General features: G+C 29.0%; 2 protein-coding genes across 2 annotated transcripts; both read left to right on the top strand.

Annotated features, from left to right (window-relative positions):
* The first annotated feature begins 5,641 nt into the window (after window positions 1-5,641).
* On the top strand, window positions 5,642-7,813 carry UGT83G3 (UDP-glycosyltransferase 83A1). The gene is made up of 2 exons (XM_004489449.4): window positions 5,642-6,344; window positions 6,777-7,813. Exons 1-2 carry the CDS (start codon window positions 5,864-5,866, stop codon window positions 7,625-7,627), a joined length of 1,332 nt encoding a protein of 443 aa, XP_004489506.1. The 5' UTR covers window positions 5,642-5,863; the 3' UTR covers window positions 7,628-7,813.
* Window positions 7,814-11,979: 4,166 nt separating this feature from the next.
* On the top strand, window positions 11,980-15,060 carry LOC140919870 (UDP-glycosyltransferase 83A1-like). Its single transcript, XM_073366706.1, has 2 exons — window positions 11,980-12,623; window positions 14,095-15,060. The coding sequence occupies exons 1-2, from the start codon at window positions 12,134-12,136 to the stop codon at window positions 14,958-14,960; spliced, it is 1,356 nt and encodes a 451-aa protein (XP_073222807.1). The 5' UTR covers window positions 11,980-12,133; the 3' UTR covers window positions 14,961-15,060.
* Window positions 15,061-15,303: the final 243 nt, after the last annotated feature.

Here is a 15,303-nt window from a genome sequence, read left to right as displayed (position 1 = left end):
CTATGGAAGTAAGTTCAATTTCAGATAGCAATTCAAATATGTACATTTCCTTGAGAGCAAATCTGGTGTTCAAAGGATCATTTACATTTCCTATGATCAAATAGTCTGGATACGAGGACTTGTATTTCCATCAAGTTTTGGATTCTTGATACTTTTGATCTGACTTATGAGGTGGATCTTATAATTCATTTGGGATTGACTTTGTGGATTCCTATGTTTTATTTGGTTTCTCTGAAATTTGTAGATCTGCAGAGTCTACGTCTAGCTTTGACTTTTTATGGTTAAGTTTTTTTGTCATCAAACTTGACATGGATTGAATCCTCAACAATAAATGTTTCATTGTTGTATACCTATAGGCTTTAGAGCTTTTAGAGTACCAAAAAAATTCACTTTTGAGATCGTGAGTCAAACTTGCCAAGATTGTCTTTGGTGTTCAAAATATAGCATATACAACCAAATTGATGAAAATATGAAATATTGGGATTTATTCATTTTCATAATTCTTAAGGAGTCTTATTGAGAATAGGTCTAATATAGATTCTATTATGAATATAACATACAATATTCACTACTTCTATCTAAAAATGATTGAAAACGTTCATTTTGTGAATCATAGTACGTGTCATTTCTGAAAGAAGTCTGTTTTTCCTTTCTACAATAATGTTTTGTTGGAGTGTTTAGGAGAGGAAAAATTATATAAAATACCATTCTCTTCATAGAATTTTTCAAAAAAACATATTTTCAAATTCACCTCAATGATCACTATGAATCGTTGTTATACAGAAACCCTTTTCATTTTGCACTTGTTTGCAGAAGGTAGTGATAACTTATGTGATTTATCGTTGTGTTTTAGAAACTTTACCCATGTCCATATGAAATAGTCATCAACAGTAACAATTTGATACTTTATAACACTGACAAAAGCAGTGTTTACAGGGCGAAATAGATATATATGTAAAAGTTCAAATGGTCTAGAGGTGGAAACAAGATTTTTAGAGGAAAAATAAAATTTTGTTTGTTTCCCTTTCTAACATGCCTCACAAAGAAAATCTCATTCATACTTAATCTTTTGTGTCATATCAGCTATTCCTCAGTTACAAACATAAGACACTTGACTTCTTGTTTGTTTAAATCAGATAAATTTATTTTATAAATGTTGCTTTTCTTTTGGCCAGTAAATAGTATGGATCCATCTGTTTGACTTATTGCCTTACAAGACTTTTCATGGAAAACTACATCACACCCACTTTTTCTTAATTGAATTATGCTCAATAGATTATTCATTATTCCTTTTACAAATAAAACATTCTTAATAAAGGAAAGAAAACAATTACCTATTGTGTCGAGCCCAATGATCTTACCCTTCTGATAACCTCCAAATCATACGAATCCTCCAATCTTGAGGGTCAGGTCTTGGAACATAGAATTTTCTCCTCTCATGTGTCGTGAGCATCCATTTTCCAGGTACCATTAATGATGTTTCAACTTTGTTTCTAAGGATATCTTCAAGATAAATTATTTTATTTTTAGGTACCTAAATTTGGTTGGATTCTGGTTTGTTAGTTCTGAAAGATATCTTGTTTTTCCATGTTTTCAACATATGACAAGTTATTATGTTGTGATCTTTCTTATGGCAGTATACACAAACAATATCGGGTTGAGTATAGAACTTTTTGTCATTTCTTCAAAGCCTATGATATGCTTATTGTTTTTGCTTGCACTATAGATCATATAAGCCTGTTTACTTCTGTTTATGCCATTTGCAAAAATTTCTTGAAAGGTTATTTCAAAATCTTTTTCAAGGGAACTACATTTGTTTGTTAAGATGTCATGAGGTTTTCTAGGAGAATTAAGTTTTAAAGAAACCTTATTATTTTTGTTGAGAATCTCATTTAACATATCTATGAGTTCACTACGAGATAGGTCAAAGAATACCCTAATTTCTTCATCAGTAGATTTAGAGTCAGAATTAGAATCATAATGAGTATTTACTATTAGAGCCATGTTTGCATGTGCTTCGGTTTCATAAGATGATTCATAAAAGTCATCCCAAGTAGCCATAAAACCTTTCTTCTTAGTCTTGAAGTCTTTCCTATGATTTTTTCCTTTCTAAAGTTTAGAACATTTTGATTTGGAATGACCTGATTGCTTTTCATTCATAGTAGATGAACTTCTTTTTGTCTAGTTTTTCACTCATTTCTCCATTATTTTGAGATCGTATGAAATATCTTTTAGGAAGTGATATATTTCTTTTGTTCCACATGCACTAGATTTTTCTTGAGATCAAGGACAACTCTTCGTCATATAAATCTTTCATGTGGTTTTTCATTCTTTTTCCTTTGAGTCTTTAGCTGTTTGCAGAGCCTTATAATTCATATTCTATCCTTAGAATTTGAGAGCCAAAGACTTTGACCTCTTTTTGGGCTCATCTTCAACTAGTTCAATCTCATGGGATTTAAGTGAACTCATCAGCTCTTCAAGAGGCAGTTTGTTTAGATCCTTAACCTCTTGAATAGCCATTACCTTTGGTATCCATTTACTAGGAAGACTTCTGAGAATATTTTTGTCGTGGTCAGTAGTAGTATAGCTCTTCTAGAGAACCTATAGTCCAGAAACTAGAGTTTGGAATCTAGAATTATTTTTTCAATGTCTTAATCTTCTTCCATATGAAAGAGTTCATACTTTTTGACGAGAAAATTAGCTTTGGCTTCATGTACTTGTTTGTTTCCTTCGTAACTAATAACTAGAGCATCAAAGATACTCTTAGCGGTTTATTTATTGCAACATTTTTCAAACTCATTGAAGGTGATGACATTCATCATGAAGGTTTTGACTTTATGATGCATTTTGTATTGTTTCTTTTGGTCAACATCAAAATTATGTATGGATATTTCAACACCAACAACATCTTTTGGAGCTTCATAGCCATCTTTGACGATGTCCCAGAGTTCAGGACCGTGAAAGATATAAAAGCTTTTGAGTTTGTCTTTCCAATACTTGAATTTATCTCTATCAAACAGGGGAGACCTGTTAACGTTTCCATTTGTAATTTCTTCACCACAGTTAGCCATAAAAAATCGATCTTTACTCAAACAAGGTTAAGTTCTCATCTTTGAGACTGAGCTCCGATACCAATTTGTAGAATGACAATTACAAGAAAAAGTGGGGGATGAGGTGAATTGTGTTTTTTGATTAAAAACTTTTGTGTATGGCTATACTAAAGTAAAGAAAACAGAGCAATTAAATGAAAATAGAGAAGAGAGATACAATCAATTTATCTTGGATCATCACCAACACGATAGCTACATCCAATTCCTTCAATCTTGAATGATTCAATACACTAGTTCATCACATATCAAACTTACACTTGAACACCGACTAGTCACACAAACTGTGTTGTATCTTCTCAATTTTCTAGCTTAGTACAATCAAGTTTTTGGGGAAGACAACCACTACTGGGCTAGGTTACAAACAAAAGGTTTTGGTTTTTTGTGAAATAGCTTTCACAGAGAATGTTTACAAATTTGTTCCTTCAGAACTTTTTCTCAACTCTAAAGGAAAACATAATGATAATAAGCAAAAGTGCATATGTGCTTATAACATATGTGTTTCTTGTGTTGTCTTTGACGAGAACACGTGCTTCTATAGAGAACAATTAGGGTTTCTGACCGTTGTCCCGATTGCAAGAAATCAACATAATTCATGAAATTTTATATCGTATCTTTTAAAATTGATTTGCCATAGAAACTTTCCAAATATGATCTTGTAATTGATTTAGCATATCCTATTTAAAATCGTTGGGAAATAGAGGATACAATGGTCAAAACATGTCTTAAGATATTCATACTAGTAGCAGATTTAGGATGTTCATCAGAGGATGCATAAATGTTGTCTTCTTTGGAGCATTGACTTTTATCAGAGCATTGACTTTTATCAGAGCATTGACTTTTATCAGAGCATTGACTTTTATCAGAGCATTGACTTCTTCAGAGCGTTGAAGTTTACTGTTGAGTATACATAGTAACTCAAAGTCAGATGATCAAACCTTTGATGTGATTTATCAAAGGTAGAAACAGTCACTTGCTTGTCACGCTTATCAAAACAGGCCATGGGCATATTTCTACAAACCAACTTAGTTCTAAAAATCTTCCCCATTTTTATGATGACAAAATGGTTTGTGCTTGAATCTGTATCTTTGTGCTACTTAGCCCTTTTGAGTTTGAATCTTTATCTTTGTGTTACATAGCTATATTTCAAGCCAATGACCAAAAAACTATTTATTTTTATCCTAAAATCATACACGGAGTTAGGTAAAATCTTGATTTTATGACTTGACAAAATTTTAAGTTTGGGAATGCTCAATGATTAACAACTTTTTAAGTTTTGGATGGGGTACAAGAGGAGCAAAAGTAGAAAGTTGTTGGAAAAAATGTGTTATCTTACTAAGTAATAATTTAGTGATCCTCAAAACATCATTCATGTCATAAAGTAAGATGATCCAATATTCCACTCAATAGAAATTTGGTGATCCTTAATACATCATTCATGTCAAAAGGTGGAGTACCAAAAAAATATTTGTGATCAAAATCAGGTTTCTACCCTATTTTAGTTTACTTGTTGATAAGTTGTCAAAGTCATATGCAATTAAACTGATTAACCGGTTTTCCTAATTCTAAGTCTACTTTCCCAAATAACCCACTTGTACCTTGGTCTCATTACAATCCTTGAAGAGCCCTAAAATTGTATGTGCATTTTATACTGTGAATTTATTTAGAAAATTTTCAAGCCTATAGTAGTATGTGTCTGTTATAGGATTTGAGTGATGATTACAATAACCTTGTAAAAACTTAAGAGAACTTTGGTGATATTGAATGACGATGAAGTTGAGCTTGAAGGATATGTGTCGAATGAATTATTTTGAATTTCTAATTGGTTGTTAGTGGATGAAAGTTATTTTTGGAATAATATTGTGTTGACTGACAAGTTTGTTATTTTCTAATAATGGAGATAGATTGATGAGGAAGTTTATGGTGGTGTTTGAAATACAAATCTCAATCCTTGAAAGTGTTGTTCCTTGAGGACTCACAAAAATTATTGATATTGTTATAGATTTTTTAATTTTGTTTGATATTTAATGAATCATATATCAAGTTTTTGATATTTTTTATAAAATAAAAATTATTGTGTTTGTTTGTCTAATGAAAATAATTTTTTTTAAACTACTAAAAACCACTTCTCATTTCAAATATTTTTTAAATATTTTTCAAATTTTAGTTTTTTTTAAAACTATGAAAATCAGATAAAAACTTTTGAAAATAATTAAGTATTTTTTAAAAATGATTTTTTTTAATAAAAAAACAATTTATTTACAAAAAAAAAAAACTATAACAAACATATTTTTAAAACCACTTCAGAATTTAAAAGGCAAAACATTTCACGATTTAATAGGCATAATTTAATAACCACTTCATATTGTTTCTCTACAGCCAAACAGTCTTGTATGGAACATGATGGTGGAATAGGTTTTCGTTTACTTATATTTTAGAATCCAAAACTTCAAAACAAAATTGAAGACGCAACCAAAATCAAAATCAAAATATTAAAGTATGGCATACAAATCAAAGTTACCTTTAGAAAAGTCATGGACACATTTTCAAATCCATCACCCATGACTATGATTTGTACGTAGTTTTTCATCTTGTCACACCACTATAAAATGCATACCAACATTCTTTTAGCACCAAAATCAATATTTTTTTCTCTTGCAATTCAACAAATAAGCATTCTTTTAGTACCTTAATTTTCACCCAAGCCCTTCTTTTAGTACCAAAATCAATATTTTTTTTTTCTTGCAATTCAACAAATGGCCATTTTGCCTCATTTTCTTGCGATACCATTTCCAGTTCAAGGACATGTGAATCCCCTAATGCAATTCTCTCAAATTCTAACTAAATATGGTTGCAAGGTCACTTTTCTACATACTGAATTCAGCCATAAACGATCGAACACTGACGATTATCAAAACGACAAAATAAAAGTGGTGACACTCCCAGATGGATTGGAATCTAAAGATGATAGAAGTGATATAAAGAAAGTTATGTTATCAATTAAAAGTACCATGCCAAATAAACTTTCAAAGCTTATAGAAGATATTAATGCTTTGGAAGTCGATAATAATAATAAGATCAATTGTATTGTTGTTACATTTAATATGGGTTGGGCTTTGGAAGTGGGTCATAAATTGGGAATCAAAGGTGCTTTACTATGTCCAGCGTCTGCAACTTCTTTGGCATGTGCTGTTTGCATACCTAGACTGATCGAGGATGAGATTATTGATTCTGAAGGTAATTATTATTGGACAAAATTTGTGTATATTTTCTTATGCACTTTTCTTAACTTAATCAATTATGATTTTATTAAATTCATATTTTTTTCAAAATTTATTATAATCACAAAATGTATATTTTAATTATGTTAAGATTTATATGAATAACACTTAAGAAAATGCACCTAAGTTTTTTCTATAATTATTTACTATTCTTAAATATTAAATACCCCAAATTTCACTATTAGAGATTTGGACTATAATACCATATGCATGAAACTAGTTAGTTAAAATTTTCAGCCAGTTAGTTTCTTATTCAAATTTTCAGCCAGATATTAAAAGATAGTAAAGTCATTAAATATTCCACACCAATAAAATGGTTAAAAAGTTAATTGCTAACTCTTGTAGATATTAACATTGAGGCTATCATGATTTACTTCTGGCATTGCAGGAAATCCAACCAAACAACAAGAAATTCAAATCTCCCCTGATATACCAATGATAGACACAACAAACTTACCATGGCATGGAGCAGATAAGATATTCTTTGATTATATTGTACAAGAGATGCAAACTATAAATTTAGCAGAGTGGTGGCTTTGCAACACTTCTTATAATCTTGAGCCTGGTTCAATTTCCATATCACCAAAATTCCTACCAATTGGCCCATTAATTGAAAATAACAACAATAACAAAAGTTCATTTTGGAAAGAAGACACAACTTGCATAGATTGGTTAGATAAACAGGCACCTCGATCTGTCATATATGTTTCCTTTGGTAGTTTGGCAGTAATTGACCAAAACCAATTTAATGAACTAGCTTTAGGACTTGATCTCCTTAACAAGCCTTTTCTTTGGATCGTTCGTCCGAATAATGACAACATAGTAAGCTATGAATACCCTGATGAGTTTCTTGGAACTCAAGGAAAGATTGTTGGTTGGGCGCCGCAAAAGAAGATATTGAACCACCCTGCTATTGCTTGTTTCATTAGTCATTGTGGTTGGAATTCTACCATTGAAGGTGTACATGCTGGTGTACCATTTATTTGTTGGCCTTTTTTAACTGACCAGTTTCTTAATAAATCATATATATGTGATGTGTGGAAGAATGGACTTGCATTAGAAAAAGATGAAAATGGATTTATATCAAAGGAAGAGATAAAGAGGAAGGTGGAACAAGTACTTGATGATGATGACATAAAAGAAATGTGTTTGAAAATAAAGGAAATGACTATCAATAATATGGTAGAAGGTGGTCAGTCATCAAACAACCTCCAAAAGTTTATTAGTTGGGTGAATTAATCATATTGTTTCTAATATATTTTTAGCTATTTAGAATGAGTGATGGTTTTTGTCTTTAATTTCTCTTTAAGTTGTAAACATATTTGTTCTATTGAACTGCACTAGTTGGACATCATGTTTCGAATTCAAACACGTGACATCACAATTATGCATGAGTTTATAGTAGTATTTATATCATTTTGTCAAGTGGTGTTTTCTTTTATGATAGTTAAACATAATCAATAACACTATTTCAAAATAATAATTTAATATTTCTATACTCGTTATACGCATATCCCTTTATATATGTATTAATCATTTAATTTGATTAGTTTCATTAGTACATTTCTTCTTTAGTTTGATGACCTTGTATTGAGGTGTAAAATGTTCCATTCAAAAAACAAGTTTGTGTTATTTAATGGATGAAAAAAGTGTTATATGTGTTTTTTTTTTTGGTAACATTATCTTTGGTGTACGTTAATACTAATAAGGAAAAAAAGTTAATATGAATGTTATTCTCGTATAAAAATATAGATTAACATTAAGCGAGATTGATAGTAGTGAATCTCCGATGAAGGTGGCTCTTTTGTTGATAATGATGGTGATGGTTCTGTTCCAAAGAGAGATGTTAAGTTCTTGTCAAATGCACTATGATGTCAAAGTTAGTATAAGCATAATATAGTAAATGAATTGGAACTTCGAGATATCGTGATTAGGGAAAATTATGCTCTTTATATAAGAAGTGGGAAATGCCCATTCACGAGGATAATATATCTAGACCATATGAGCAACTAAGACCACATATATAATTGACCCATTCGATTCATATTGATTCGATTATCTTTATGTAATATGAGTCTATGAGATTGACACAACACTTGCTTGCTCAGTCCAAAAGAAGAAGACATTCTAAATGACTGAGCGACTAAAACATTAGGTACTAAACAAATGCAAACATAAGATGATTAAATTTGTCTTCATAAAGTAACCTTTATTGTTGGAGAAAACATAAAGAAATTAAAGAAATAAAATCAAGCATAAGAATATAAGTTGGAAACTTCAAAACTAGAGAAAAAACCACAACCATTGTCTAATTGTAATAAGAGAATAATACTATATGATTTATTTACAACACCTAGACTTCTCTCAAACATCCATTAGACCCCTATACAACCACATTGTTTAAAGCAAATACCTGAAATACATCTCACAACACTCTAGCACAAAAATATAAGAGAAAATAAGACAATCATATATAAGCTTAAAGTGTTTCCATGGGATTTATCTTGTAACAAACAACAAGCCCATACGTATAGTCTCGGTATTCCTATTTCTTTAAAATAATAGGCAATATGAGACAATTTTCAAAATAATTCAATTTCAATCAAACTTAACAATCTCTACCTTATTGAAAATGATACATCTTATGCTTCCATTGTATACTTCGACAATCATAGTTCAAAAGAACCATCATATTTTTGTGTAAAATATAGCATCACCAGATCAAAATTGTGTCATGTTATGGTGTTTGGATCATGAAACTTGTACAACATGTCACGATAGCCACAAATGTTTCTTGTTGCGCCGTTCTGGTGCCTATCGTCTCTATCGTTACCGATGGAAATAAGTTAAAACTCTCTCTAACGTCGAGATCACAGGGCAATCCATGAACTCTCTCCCTCCCTTGTATTTGGATATCTCAGTTAGTCATTTCGATAATCGAACAACCATAAAACCCTAATTTTTTCCGTAGGTTTTCGTCTCACATCTCTGTCGTCTCTCGGCAACATAATCTCAAAATTAAAAACAAAACAACGATTTGAAAATATTTTTAAGCAACTCTTGATAGTTGGACATGAGATGAAACATGTCTAATAGTCAGCTGCATTTTAATACACATCTAAGCACTAAAATCTCCTCTATTTTTCTTCTTGTTTCTAATCTTCGATGGTTCCCTAATATCATCTTCTATTTAATCTTTATTATCAAGACCTCTTTGTAACCATCTATATATTTTTTTAAAATTTTCAAGACATTTACAATGGCCAAATCAAAGTCTCTCTAAGAATTAATTATTATGTGAAGCAAAAAAGTAACATGCAAAAATGAGCTTTAGCTTTAAGCAAAAATAGTGAGGCTATATATCATTGTTGTATCCTTTAATAATAAAAGAATAAAAATATTTATAAAAAAAAATCAGGAGTGAAACAACAATCAAATAAAAAATATGTTATGAATAAATTATTTATTGAAATAGATTAAACTCTTCTAAAGTGAACAATTTACTTTAGACAATAAAGTGGATTATATAAACTATTGATGATTAAAATCAATGGTGAATATAATCTACAAATACATGACAAGTCATAAATAGTTATAATATCAACTATTAATTTTTTTACTTTAGTATTTCTCACTTTAGAATAATCAAATTTGATATTGACATGCTTGGTCTTTATCAACTGTAATTTAGTTTACCTTAAGATGATTCTTATTTGAAGTTTAAACTTGTAACTTTTGACTTTGAACATAATTTTTACACTTAAATTTGTTGTTCAACTAAGCTTTGTTTAATTTCTTATAAGTTCCCTCCATCAAAGATAATCATATTTAAGATGTGTCAGACGCTAAATGTAAGTAAATGTAAGTACACTCATTATGTTGTTAGAGTCTAGCATTTTCCGCTAGAACCAACTCCCATTAATTTGATCAACGTAGTTTTACATAAGGAAAAAATTACACATTTAGTTATTTATGTTTAACTCAATTTTTACTTAAGTCATTTAAGTTTATTTTTTCTCGATATTGACCTTTAAATTACATTCGTTTGTACCATTAACCTTTAAGAATTATTAAATTACGTGTGCAATCCTTTAAATTTGAAAATTATCTCAAATTACTATCATGAAATGTTAAGATCTAATGGAAACATCGCAATAAGTTGACTCTCCATAGCTACTTTGCACGTGAAGGAAGTTAAAAATATTGATTATGTGAATATACATTTATTACCTTGTTTTCAAGGTTAAATGTGTGTTTAAATTGTTGTAGAGAAAATAAAGAAATATGTACCATTTATAAGATTTGATAAATGTTTTTTGAAGAATTAGTATGAGAAACATATTGTTGCAGTCTTTTGTAGAGTTCTAAATAATCAAAAGTTTTCAATTGAATTAATTGATGTCGAAATTAAAATAAAAAATTAATATAAACTAAATTAAATTTAAATGACTATATGTGTATTTTTACTTTTACATAAATATATTCTAATATAAAATATTTATATTCAACTCACTTTTAATAAAATTAATTTTATAAAACAATTAATCAAAAACCAATTTTTAATACCGCACAAAACCAAACACATAATAAAAGTAATCTTAATCAAAACAATCGCATCAAATAAATAGTCTAAATACATAGTATTTGGACAAATAAAATAAGAAAAGTCTCTGCACTCTAGTCACCACCCACATGGGCTTATGTAGAATAAAACAAAAGGAAGAAACTCCACGAAAAAGACAATTCAAAAATGTGTCTTACGGTGCATGTCTTAACTTCTAGAGTAAGAAGATAGAGTGCTCTCCTCATATCTTTTAAATAATAACAAGTGTGTAATATATTGTTGGATTAAATATAATTTTATTTGATATAAAATTTTATCTTTCGTTTTAAGATTTTAAAAAATATGTATAATTCTTAGTTTATACAAAAATATCTTTTGTGTAAATTTAGTTTTGATTAACGGAAACACATTTAATTATCTTTTAACTTTTAAATATTTAAATAATTTATTATAAATATGTAGAAAATATTATAAAAGTTTTATTCATATAAATTTAAAGTTGTTTGATTTAAGATAAATTAAATATTAATGATCTAAACACAAATTTGAAAGACAAAATTAATGAAAATATGAAGTTATAAATCACACTTTGAGCTCATTTTTTGTGGAAGAATTTTTTATAAATTGTAGATATATCTAAAAAAAACTATTTAAAAACAAGTGTTGACTTATTATGTTAATACTTTCTCCTTCACGAGAGTTTAAATTTGTGTTATTTTCTCCTTTAATGCTTTAGTTCAAACTAATTGAACTATCCAACCTCTAAAATAAAATATATAAATGTGAAATGTTGAAATTTCATATCGACTAAAAATTTATTTAATTATATATTATATAAATATATAAATAAATAGATATTTACTAATGTTCACCGACTTACTTTTTTAAAGCATGTTGTTAGAATACCTATTTTAGAAAATAAGTGGACGTAAATTAACATTCTTATAGACATTTATTTCCTAGAATATACCTCTTAAGAAAAACTAATAAGTATATTCTAGCATTTCCATATAGAAAAAAAGAAGTGTTGATAACTAAAAAAATAATAAAGAAGAGATTATATTGAGAAGTGTGTAAGAGGCTCTATGTTACAATATTGTATATAATATATAAATAACAAGTAACAATCACTCCCATTTGCACCTTCCATTTTCAATCACTGAAAATAATTTTTCAATCAAATGGGTATCCCTCACTTTCTTGTTATTCCATACCCAATCCCAGGACATGTGAATCCCCTTATGCAATTATCTAATCTTTTAGCCAAAAATAATTGCAAGATAACTTTTCTCAACACAGAATTCAGCCACAAAAGAACCAACAATATTTCTAAAGACAACCTCAAAAATGATCAACCAACAACAATAAACTTTGTCACACTCCCAGATGGTTTGGAACCTGAAGACAACAGAAGTGATCATAAGAAAGTTATTTTCTCAATCAAAAGAAACATGCCTAATTTGCTCCCTAAGCTTATAGAAGATGTTAATGATTTAGATGTTGAAAATAAAATATCTTGTATTGTTGTCACTTTTAATATGGGTTGGGCCTTGGAAGTTGGATTTAATTTGGGAATTAAAGGGGTTCTTCTTTGGACTGCTTCAGCTACTTCTTTGGCTTATTGTTATAGCATCCCTAAATTAATTGATGATGGAATCATGGATTCAGCAGGTAAGAATTATTTATTGTTCATTGTTTTTTTTTTTTTGAAATAGATTCACAACGAGGAATCCTGGGCTTGAGCCCGAGCCCATGGATACCAGTTTTATTGTTCATTGTTATTTATAAAAATAAGGAGATGTTAGAATATTTCATATTGATAATTAAAAAGATACTAAAAGAATATATATAGAGTTAGTAGAAGTTTAATAAATTAAATATTATTAACTACTTCTATCTAATTTTATTATCTCTAATACAAAAATATAGTTAATAGAGACTTAACAAACTAACTAATATCAACTATCTTTAAATAATTTTATTATCTTTAACACAAAATATCTATTCTTTAAACTTAAAAATTGTTTATCTTCAAATATATTTATGTATGAGTGTTAAAAACTGTCAATTCAAACTTCAAGTCAAAATTAATTATATTTGAAAATAGTTGAATATGTTAAAAATCAATTTTATACCTATAAAATCAGTTTCAACTCCCTCAAAAGTCAATTTTATACCTATAAAATCAATTTCAACTCCCTTAAAAATGGAATGAAAGATACACTAAGTTAATAAAATACAAACTTGTGTTAAAAATAAAAGTTGAAGTTAGGGAATCACTTAGACTAATTCAAAAAATTAAATCTCTTTGATGTGTTTATATATGGGTAAAGTTTGGAATGTTTGATACAATTTGCTTCTACTCCTTTTTTTTCATCTTAATTGCTTCCACTTATTTGTTACCTAGAAGCATCAATTTTAGTTGTTTTGTTTGGCTGTAGCAAAAAAAGTAAAATAATTTGGAGACTTTATGTTTTCTTCAAAAATAGGTGTATAGAGACATTTTTAGAAACTAGGGTAGCTTAAAACATGTCTTCTTTAGTTTTTTTTACAAATTCTTGTACCAAAATTTAAGAGTAAAAATTACTAATTAAAAAAAATTAATACGCTAGAATAAGCAGAATGGTCAATAAATTGTAGCACAAAGCTTGACATATAGATTAGACACGACACTAATAGATCAACACTAATAATAATTTGATAAAATAAAATAATTGAATATAATCAATACTTCAATGTCATGTTAATGTCAAACACCGAGACACATCTTCCATTCGAAGTGTCAGTGCTACTTAAGATTCTACCATCTTCTCATATTTTTTAGCTACCACATGTATCCATAGAACATTAATAGCATTGCTCAAATATCAATATTTCACTAAAAAGAAACTAGGAGAATCAAGCCAAGTGTAACATATATATACCTTCGGTTGATATAATAATATTCATGAGAAATTGTCATCAATAACTTCACCTTTGTGATCTTGGTATCTCATTAGTCACTACTCCTAGCACTTATACATTATATATTTAACTTTTCATATTCTATAATACTTAATAATATTAATTAGGAGTTTATTTGAAAAGAAAAAAAAAAAACAAAAAAAAATTTAATAATTAAAAAAAAAAAAACTATATTTAGGGACACATTTTTTGTCAAAATGGGTGCTTATTATTCATGGAATTCAACTCTCTTCAAATATGCCTAAGATAGACACTGCAAACTTTCCATGGAGAGCCCATGATAAGATCTTATTTGATCATATTGCACAAGAGATGCAAACCATGAAATTAGGACAATGGTGGCTTTGCAACACAACCTATAATCTTGAGCATGCAACATTTTCCATATCACCAAAGTTCCTCCCACTTGGCCCATTTATAGAAAATAATAGCAACAAAAGTTCATTTTGGCAAGAAGACACAACTTGCATAGATTGGTTAGATAAACAAGCTCCTCGATCCGTCATATATGTTTCCTTTGGTAGTTTGGTAGCAATGGATCAAAATCAATTTAATGAACTAGCTTTAGGACTTGATCTCCTTAACAAGCCTTTTCTTTGGATCGTTCGTCCGAATAATGACAACAAAGTAAACTATGAATACCCTAATGAGTTTCTTGGAACACAAGGAAAGATTGTTGGTTGGGCATCACAAAAGAAGATATTGAACCACTATGCTATATCTTGTTTTATTAGTCATTGTGGTTGGAATTCAACCATTGAAGGTGTATATTGTGGTGTACCTTTTTTGTGTTGGCCATTTGCTGGGGATCAATTTATTAACAAGTCATATATTTGTGATGTGTGGAAGGTTGGACTTGAATTAGTTAAGGATGAAAATGGATTTATATCAAAGGAAGAGATATGGAAGAAAGTGGAACAATTGCTTGGAGATGAAGACATAAAAGAAAGGTCATTGAAACTAAAGGAATTTACATTGGATAACATAGTAGATGATGGTCACTCTTCAAAGAATCTCTTAAATTTCATCAATTGGGCCAAGTAATAATAATTTAATAGCTGTTTGATAGATGTATTATGGTTTTTTTTCAAAAATAAAATCAAACATATGCCAAGTTAATAATATAAAAATTTGTACGTTCAACAAATTTTTAGTTAATTAGAAAATCATTTTGACTAATTCCACAAATTAATTCTACCTGATGTGTTATTATAGATAGATGGGTAATGTTTGGAGTGTTTCGTACAAATTAATTACTTCTACTATTTTTTTTTTCATTTTAATTGCTTCTAATTATTTTGTTACCCCCCAGATGTATCAATTTATTTATTTATTTATTTTTATTTGGCAATTTTCTTTTTTCTTCAAAATCAAGTGTTGTTTCCCT

The sequence above is a fragment of the Cicer arietinum genome, chromosome 3, assembly GCF_000331145.2.
Source record: "Cicer arietinum cultivar CDC Frontier isolate Library 1 chromosome 3, Cicar.CDCFrontier_v2.0, whole genome shotgun sequence".
NCBI classification, from domain to species: domain Eukaryota; kingdom Viridiplantae; phylum Streptophyta; class Magnoliopsida; order Fabales; family Fabaceae; genus Cicer; species Cicer arietinum.
Note: the sequence above shows the minus strand (reverse complement) of the source record. Positions and strands in the feature narration are given on the sequence as shown.